Source organism: Zalophus californianus, chromosome 3, assembly GCF_009762305.2.
Source record: "Zalophus californianus isolate mZalCal1 chromosome 3, mZalCal1.pri.v2, whole genome shotgun sequence".
Classification (NCBI taxonomy): Eukaryota; Metazoa; Chordata; class Mammalia; order Carnivora; family Otariidae; genus Zalophus; species Zalophus californianus.
This window is the reverse complement of record NC_045597.1, coordinates 153,141,322-153,151,048: the sequence shown is the minus strand read 5'-3', so window position 1 is coordinate 153,151,048 and position 9,727 is coordinate 153,141,322. Positions and strand designations below refer to the sequence as shown.

At 43.4% G+C, this 9,727-nt stretch overlaps 1 protein-coding gene across 3 annotated transcripts in view; it reads left to right on the top strand.

The window, feature by feature from the left end:
- The first annotated feature begins 2,276 nt into the window (after positions 1-2,276).
- TMEFF2 (transmembrane protein with EGF like and two follistatin like domains 2) overlaps positions 2,277-9,727 on the top strand; it is a 224,389-nt gene continuing 216,938 nt past the window's right edge. For all 3 annotated transcript variants that reach the window (XM_027588030.1, XM_027588032.1, XM_027588031.1), the window contains exons 1-2: positions 2,277-2,860; positions 5,241-5,350. In XM_027588030.1, the coding sequence (XP_027443831.1) occupies positions 2,689-2,860; positions 5,241-5,350 (282 nt within the window). In that variant the 5' untranslated portion in view covers positions 2,277-2,688. The remainder of the gene's footprint in view (positions 2,861-5,240; positions 5,351-9,727) is intronic.

Genomic DNA, 9,727 nt, shown 5'->3' with positions numbered 1-9,727 from the left:
TGCGCTGTCTAGAAGCCGATTTTCTGATGCCTCCAACGTCTGGTCTAATTGATCTGTTTTAATGGAGTCTTTGTCGGTGAGGAGCGAGATGCCACCGACTAGAATGCTGGGATCTGCTGCTTAATTGCAGGGAGTGAGAGACACTGAGGTTCAGAATCTTTGGAAGTGGGCGGGGGTTGGGGGTGATCTTGGGGCGGAGGCAGAGATGTAAGATAAAGGGATGGGTTTCACACAGGAAAAAAGATGAGATTTCTTTGAGGCTCTGAGGTGCTGCACGATCACATCTCTCAAAGGAGAAGTTAAAAAGCAAGGAAGTGGGAGGAGGTTGGAGGTTAAAGTACTTAAAAGGATAGCTTGAGCACAATTTGTTTTTCTGGCGGTGCCTGCGAAAGACAGATAGTCCCTGATTTCAAAGTGTACTGGTGCCTCTTTTAAGTGATTGGGGATGGACGCTAATTGCCTGTGAGGTGCCATCAAATATGCTTTTCTAAATTCGGGGGACCAGAAGGAAAGAAGGAAAGATGAAATTTAAAAAGAGAGAAACAGAGATGAGGGCTCTTGAAATAGAGAAAGAAAGAAAAGGAAAGAAAAGAAAAGAAGAGAAAAGAAAAGAAAATGGAAGGAAGGGTGGAAGAAAGCGAGGGAGGGAGGAAGGTAGGAAAAGAGAGGGGGAGAGAGAAAAAGAGGAAGGGAGGGAGTTAGGAAGAAGGAAGGAAGGAAGGAAGGAAGGAAGGAAGGAAGGAAGGAAGGAAGGAAGGAAGGAGAAAGAGGGAGGGAGAGAGGAAGGAAGGATAGAAGGAAGGAAGGGAGGTAGGAGGGAAGGAGTGAGGAAGCAGAGGAGAGAAAGGGAAGAAGGAGGGAAAGAGATTTAGAAGGAGGGTGCTGGCGGAAGAAAAGGAAAAAAAAAATCTTGAATCGCTGAGCAATCGCACAGAAAAGAAAATTCTTCCTTGTAGGTCATCCAAAACACTGTGACCGCAATAACGACCCGGGTCACTACAGAAAGATCCTCCTCTCCATCCGTGTCCCGGGAAGCTCTTGGACCAGTTACTAGCGACTAAAATACCATTAGGCTAAAGAGTGTCTAACTGCGTGAAGAATGCAGCAGGCGGAAGGCGGGTCCCGCTACGCCTTTGCTCAGCGCCGGCAGGAGCGAAAGAACGAAGGGCACTGAGCGACACACTCCTGTGGAGTTAGACCTTCTCGCCTCCCCAGGCCACCGGAGATCCGGCAGAGAGATCCGCTAAAGCGCCCAGGGCCGCCACCCGCTCCGCCAAAGTGAGCCGCTCTTCTCGGAAGCCGCTTCCTGGAGGCTGCGCTTGCTACCCACCCGTTGCTGATGCCGACGAGCCCTCCTTGCCTCTCTCGGACCACTTGTCCGGACCAAATCTGACCTCCGAAACACATTTACCTGCACCTCCCAGGCAGCCACACTAATAGGTTCCCGGCTGGAGAGGAGCGTGTGATGAGGAGAAGGCTCCAAACCTTCGGCTCCTCAGGCAGGGTCGGAGCTGCAGGGGGCCAGGGAGGGGAGCAGAGAGAGAGAGAGAGAGAGAGAGGAAGGAAGAGTAGAGAGCCTGGAAGCCTGGCTGAGTCAGCTTGGCGAGCAGCCTCAGGGTCGCAGGCTCCTGTGGGAACCGCTGCTGCTTCCAGGCCGGCCAGAGCTCTTCTCACACCACCGCCTCTCACCCTCTCCAGGTCTCTGCACCTCCCTCAAGAAAGGTCCCTGGGCTCTGGCCGCGATATTCCCAGCTTGAATCCGGTTACAGGCGGCGTGTCCAGCACGCAGGAGCCCCAGGCTCCAGCAGGACACCCTCTCTGGGCCCGCTCTCCCCTCTCAGCCCTGCTGCTACCGCTTCTCCTCCACCTCCGCCCTCACCAGCTCCTGCTCGGAGAGACGCCACCCAGCCGCGGCGGGTACTCGAGGCCCGGGGTCAAGCACTGAAGAGGGGAGCTAGATTGGGGGCCCTAGACCGGACCCAGAGCTCGGTAGGGGGCGTCCTGGGGCGGAGAGTGAAAGAGCAGGTGGTATATAAAGGTGTGGGAGTCGCCCACTCTGAAGCCCGCGCTTCTCCCCTGAGCCATCCCCGCGCAGCCCCACTCGGGCCAGCGCCTGGCGAGCTAGCCCATCTGTGGCATCCGTCGTCGCCTCCTCCTTGCACCTCCTCGCCGACCCCTCCCTCCCGGGACCTGCATCCCGCTCCGCCAATCAGCGCCCGATTGCCTCTTCCCACGTGATCTCGGGCGGGCTAAGGACCTGCTGCTTCCCAAACGCCAGAGGGACGCGGGCGGCAGAGCGCGAGAGGCGGCTGCTCGGCTGTGGGGCGCTTTGACTCTCCTTCCACCCAACCTCCTTGGACTCCTCTCCTCTGCCCTCTGGACTCCGGTCTCCTCGTGATCCGCTGGCTGCCCAGAGCCCCCTCCTTATGGCAGCAGCCCCCCGAGCCTCCGGCGCAGCTTCTCAGCGGACGACCCTCTCGCTCCCGGGGCTGGGCCGGGTCGCTGGATGTTTCTGAAACTCTGGAGACCATGCGCGGGTTTGGCCGCTGCTTCCCCGTCGGGTGCCACTGCCACCGCCGCCGCCCGTGCTGCCGCCGTCCGCGGGATGCTCAGTAGCCCGCTGCCCGGCCCCCGCGATCGCGTGTTCTTCGGAAGCCGTTTGCTACTGCAGAGTTGCGCGAACTAGTCATGGTGCTGTGGGAGTCCCCGCGGCAGTGCAGCAGCTGGACACTTTGCGAGGGCTTTTGCTGGCTGCTGCTGCTGCCGGTGATGCTACTCATCGTAGCCCGCCCGGTGAAGCTCGCGGCTTTCCCTACCTCCTTAAGTGACTGCCAAACGCCCACCGGCTGGAACTGCTCCGGTAAGTCCAGAACCCCAGCCGCCGACCCCTTTAGCCCGGCGGGGGAAACGTGTTTCCAGCGCAGACCAGCCTACCTTAGGTGCGTCTCTTCAGCCGCTCGCTTCCTACTGCCCCAGACCTCTGGGACGACCGACCTCCACCCAGAGGAGCACAGGGAACCATTCCAGGCCGCTAAGGAAGCTGGGGGCCGAGGGGGTCTGGGGTGGGCAGAAAGTGCAGGTGTAGGGACCTTCGCATCCTTGCACTTAGAACTGCGGGTATGTTAAGACATATTAACGGGATGGTTTTGTGGATCCATCGAAAAGAGCACCAGTCCTTGGGGGAAAGACTAAAACGGTACCTTTCCCATCATTAAAGAAAAAAGTCTGGCTAAAATGAGCGAGAAATAACTTTATGAGAAAGAACAAGCGAGAAAGCAATAAATCAAATAATGACTGCAGGGGAAACACTGATTCCTGGCAAAAGTGCCATGAGGTGCCCTGGTCTCGCTTTCAAGACCAGGTCACACGGATTCTGAAGGAGCTTAGGTTTCAAGAGATTCATTCTCTCTCTCTCTCTCTCTCTCCCTCCCTCCCTCCCTCCCTCATTCCTCTCTCCCTGCCTCCCTCCCTCTCTTCCCCTCTCTCACATCCTCGTAGTCTACTTGGCTGCAAAAGACGTTGTTTTTGCAGCCCAAAGATGCTTCTCTCTTGCCTCCCTAAGCTCCCTGATGGTGAAGGGAAGTTGAGAAAAGATTCATTCGTCGGTCTCCCAGGCCTGGGTGGGCATAACTGAGCCAGGCAGGCTTATGCGCAGGCGGGCGGAACCGACCCGGGTGGACGCTGACTCCATTTCTGGGCAGGCTTCCTTGGAATGGGTCAGGCGCTCTTCTTGCTCGCTGGGTCCCTTCAGAGTCTGAAAGCGAGAGCTTGGCAGACTTTGCTCTGCTGAAGCCTCCTAATTAAACAGGGCCCGAGGACGGGAGTTGCTGTACTCCGAGCTGGCTTCGCCTTTCAGTATGACAGCCCATAGTATACCCTGGCGGGATTGTGGTGTGATTTCATTGGCATTTTAAATTGCATTAACATGCCTGGGTATTGTCCCCTAGATCTGGTCTGTTCTAGTTTTAGCAAGTGTGCATGTAATTTTTCATTTTCTGTAAATATAATTCTGCTGTAGTTAAATCTGGCTCTGAATAAAGTGGCTTCCAAGGATGTATGTAAGCTGAAGTGTATGTAACTTTGGAGAAGTGGGAATGACCAATTGTAACTCATAGGATGAAAGAATATGTAGTCCTAAGTTGTTACTGATGTAAATTCCATGAGGAAAATTATTATGCATCATTGTAGTTTGTGCTTTTTAAAGACAGGTTGAGATTTGCAACCCTATTAGATTTGGGTCAATAGATTGCCTTTGTTCTGTTTTTGGCAGTTTTTAAATTTGGTATTTTTATAAAATTTAACATGTTTACTTCAACTTATTCGTGGTTCATGGGTGCATATGTGTTATTTTTGAAAAGCTAAGTTCCACTTTGCAGGTGTCTAATTACTTTTTAGGTGCCTTATCATAGACATATTAAACAACTTGCAAAATCACTTGTTTGAAAGGGTCACAGCTTTGTAGTCCAACATGACTGGTTTGCTGCATCCCAAGTATAGTATTGTTTTAGGAAATAACTAACTTAAATGTGAAATTGAGGTTGGCAATTAAGAAATTTATTATTAGCCAGATATCTTAAGGAGATCTGCAGAAACTAAAGAGAATAAACTTGTTTTCCAAGCAGATTTTCCAAGAACCTGGCACACCCCTCCACCCCTGTTAACTTAGAGGTGATCAATCTTCATTTGAACCAGACAGACCATCACAGAAAACACTGTGCCTGTTCATCTTTATTATTGGGGCTTTGTTTCCTCTTTGTCTGGAGACATTCCAAATAAGGGGTTGTTCCAGATCTTAAAGCAAAAGAATGATTAAGAATGGAGAAATGGTAAAATGACACTCAGAGACCATCACCAGCTCTTTTCTAAAATGTGGAGTTTGGGGGTCATAAACTATAGTCTACTTAATAAGAAAAAAATAAGGAAGCTAGGAAGCAAGTGTTAAACCTTCATTCACTGCTGCCAGTATTAACCCTGGTTAAAATAAAATAGCAATATCAAAAAAGAATATTAAAAGAGAATTGACTAGAAAAGAATTGTGAAAAAAAGAAATGAATATTGATCACTTAACTAGATTTTGGAGGTTATCAGTAGAGAATGACCTTGCAGTACAGCTGTGGTTATTGGAATTAAAATTTAGAGCAATTCTTTTAAAGCTTCAAGATAGTGCTTTTTTTTTTTTTTTCTTTTGGCTAAAGTCTATAACATTTTTTAATGACTGGAGTATTCTCTTTAAATTTGAGGTTATGATGACAGAGAAAATGATCTTTTCCTCTGTGACACCAACACCTGTAAATTTGATGGGGAATGTTTAAGAATTGGAGACACTGTGACTTGCGTCTGTCAGTTCAAGGTAAGAAGTCTGATTTTTGTATCTTCTTATTCATTAATGAGACTACAAAGGAGGGATCTCCCTTTACAACCCATCACCTGGCAATTTATAGCTATGCAAGCTAAGAGGAAAGCTCGCACCACGCAAAAGTGCTGTACTGCCAAGAGAGCAACGGATGTCAAAAAGACATAGCTTTTTGGAGAAATGTGTATGCCAGACTTATAAATGCCACTGGAGGTAGAAAGCTTCAGGTTGTTCTTTTGGTGTGTCAGAGGTAAATTATGTTTATGTGTCCCATCTAGCATGCATTTTATAAATCAACTGCTGGGGTTAATAGCCAAAATAATCAATGGATAGGAAGTATGGATTCGAATTTTTGTTCTTCTTTATTAGGGCTATCACTTTTGATCATATTGCTCTGTTTTAATGGCTTTGGGTTTTACTCTCTGGGCAAGCTGGTTAAGTATTTAAATAAACTCCTTATTAACGGGACTTCAAAACTACTGTGCTAGTTTTTGAAATCATGGAACTTATTAATATATATATCAACTTTTCATGGGTACCACATTCAATTACAGCTGAATGTCCCAGGAATCCAAGAGAGCACAAATAGCTGCAAGTTATTTCATAAATGTTAGAAAAATGTACTTTGCCACATGTTTGAAAAATAAATAAAAATTGAATTTTCTTTTTTTTAAAGAAACGGACATTGCAGCACTGGTATCATCAAAACTAGGTTATGAGTATCTCTTGAAGATAGAACTCTTCATGTCATTATTATAGTCATCATCTAATAAATGCTTTATACTGTGTAAATTCTAAACTTTCTTTTCTCTCAAAATGTTTATACAAGCATACATACCTTCCACTATCATAGGTGTACTAATGTCTTATATTCGCCTTTAAGTCTTACTGGATTTTTCAAATACACATGAAATCTAACACAAGGTTCAACCAGGAAATATGTACATAAACAACTATATTAGTGGGATCAAGGAAAACTTTTCTAAGATTGTAAGCAAAACAAAAAAAGAAAAAGGAAAGAAAGAAAAAGAAAAAAGGTACAGAACAAATGAAAACATAAACTCAAATTCAGGTCTAAACAATTGTTATAGTATGTAGTATTTAGAATTGTTGATGAAACTGAATATTTTAAATTGAATTCAACCTCCCAGTGAGAGAGATAAGGGAATTCATATTTAAATATAGTTTGAATATTGTTTGTAGATAAGCTCAAAGCTGCTTGGACATTATTCTTTCTAAGAAAAGCAATAAAACAACTGATATTTGCAAAGTGCACCACCTCCTGGTGGGTGAGTATTGGTGTGACCATGCTACACTTCTTCAGACCATACTATATTGTTAAAAAACATATTTGTGCCTACTTAATATGCATGTGACACCAACCTCTAAGGTCTCCAGCCACACTGAACAATGTAATTATGTTCTTTCAATGAACTACATGGGAGACATGGAGCATGAAAACTCTCCAATTCATACTTTCCCCAAATGTTAACTAAAGAGAAAATACAGGGGATAAATCATTAATTAAAGGCCCAAAGGATCTTGTGGATTTTCCCCCCTTTCAGTTTGTGATTCCCATAAATTTGTCTTGCTTTCATAACCAAAGGTAGACATAAGAAGTGAATTCATAAACAGTACAAAATGAACCAAAAAGAATGTTCTTCAAATGGAAAGCCATAATTCTAACAAGATTTCAACAAGAGAAAAATAATGGAGTTCACAAAATTCTAAATCGATGCATGCTACTAAAAGGGATGTATAGTTTTCTTATTTAAGAAATTGTGTTCAGTTTTCAGGTTCCACAAAGGATTTTGGTAAAACTTTATCAAGAAAAATATTTGTGTTTTTCATGCTTTGGTCAGCCAGTTACATTTGTCACTAATTTAAATACTTTTTGAGTGGATCAGGGAGTGGGCAATGAATGCAAGTTTGAATCAGGAACTAAAATGTATTTTTTTCCTAATACCTGTAGCATTTAAATTTGCTATGAGATTACTACTGCCATTAGCTTGTGCTTTGTGATAGTTGTCAGTCTGTCAAGAGAAAATAAGCATTTCCTTCATGAAAAATTTAAACTCTACACATAGCAAGAATATAGAGTGGCTGGATTAAGGTGAAGATCAAAGAAAATGTGCAAGCTGTGCAAAGAATAAGAGGATATTTTAGGCTAAGACTATCTCGATTCAGTCCTTTCCAATACATTCCAATGAATTTGAGGGATTTTTCCCCCCCCTCAGTTTCTGATGAAAAGGGAGATGTCCTGATAATCTATTTTCCTACATACTATTCTAAACTAGCTGAGGTCGTCTACTCTCTGTTTCTCCTGTTTTTACAGATACAGTCACAAATTCTTTCATTCAAATTAGGATGCAAACTGTGGTCATTCTAGCTGAGAGATAAATTTCAAAGAGAAGTGTGTGTATGTGATCTATAGTTTTCCAACTTGGAGCACTAAAATAAACATATATTTGCCTTCACTTCTCTTAGATGATTGAGAATAAACATATTCTCCTTTATTTATTACAACCGCGTGAGGTAATTATTTTCTCCTCCTTTTACAGATGAGGAAATTAGGCCCAGAAATATAAATAACAATCATTAAGTGGTGATTTTAAAGTAAGAACCTAGGTCCTTTGAAACCAAGTCTAATTTTCTCCCAAAACATTATACATGCAAATGAAAATATCAGTAACAGCAACAACAATACCAAGTTATTGTAGATAATTCAATATCAAAGGTAGTACAACTGATTCTTAGGTGATGATATGAGTTTCCAGAAATGGCAGAACCTGGTTCCTATCTATCAGACGGCATTCTGGTCAATCCGATAAATCAGTTGTGGAGAGAAAAATTTAGAGACAATCAGATGGCTGGCTGGCTGGATGGATGGATGAAAGAAAGAAGGAAGGAAGGAAGGAAGGAGCATGCATAAGTAGTTATTCATAGACAGCATTGGTCATACAATGACCAAATATCAGTTTGTAATTTAAAAATATGATGAAGCCTTCTGTTTTTTAGATATTATTTATTTCAGATACTCAATATTTGCATTTAATAAGCATGCTTTAGATGTACAATTGTTCCACTTACTAGGACTGCATAATAAATTGCCCAGAACTTAGTGGCTCAAAAATAATGAACATTTCTTTTGCTCATGAATTTACAATTGGACAGAGCTTAATGGAAACCTCTCATCTCTCCTTCCCTTGGCATTAACTGAGGGAGGGAGAGAACTCAAAAGCTTGTACTCTTCTCAGGGCTCCCACTCATATGTCAGCTGGACACCTTGGTCCTTAATGTGGCTCTCTCCATATGTGGTACTTTGAGCTTCCTCATACCACAATGGCTGGGTGTCAAGGGCAGGCATCCAGAAAGAGAGAAAGGGCCAGATAGAACTTGTATCCTTTAATGACCTAGCCTGAGAAGTCACACAGGGTCACTTTCACCATAGCCACAGGCTTGCCTACTCTTAAAGTCATATTTTCTTTCATTTAAAGAAATGTGGTTACAGAAAAGAAAAAGTTACTTATGGAATGATCAAAGGATTGGGACATGTGCAGGTTTTTTATCTTTTTCTTTTTTGGAAGAGAAACATACCCTATCCTAAGCCATTATTCTTAAGCCTTTGACAACTGGGAATATAACAAGAATTCACTTAACATCTGTGGAGTACCTTCTACATGCCAGACTCTATGGAAGGTGCCGACAATCTATAAAAAATAAGTTATACATGGCTTCTAGATGCTGAAATCTCAGCTGAAAGAGATCTTTATTAACCAAACAAGCAATAAATCATATGGAAAAACTTCTCACATACATTTTTTGTTCATTTGTAGTAAAATGAATTCCATATATTCTACAGTGTCAAGTCATTGAATCCATGAGTGTGATATGTAGCTACTTTCTTAAGCAATATGGACACTTTGGAGCAAAATCATTCCACTGAAAAACACATATTTGGAAAATAAACTTAAGATTTTTATAACATCTTAAGAAAATACAGTCACTTCTCCCCTGAGAGGAAGTTTGTACAACACATACATTTATGGGTCTAAGCATCTGGGCCTGAGTCTTGTTTTTTCTCTTACCAGCCAACTATGTGGCCTTTAGCAAGTCACTTAACATCTGAATCTGTCCCTTTGTCTGAAACTGAGCAGTATCATGATTACCACTAAAAACTATTTCCAATAATTTGGCATATTTTAACATAATACTTAGCTTATTTTTATGAGCAGGGTTATTCTGTTTTCCTTTATTTCTCTAATTTTAGATATGTGCATTTAGTGTCAGTGTTAGATGGTACATCAACTATATTCAAATTAAAAAATGCTTATCATGAGACAAATAATTTGCATTTCTTTTTATAGATGAATA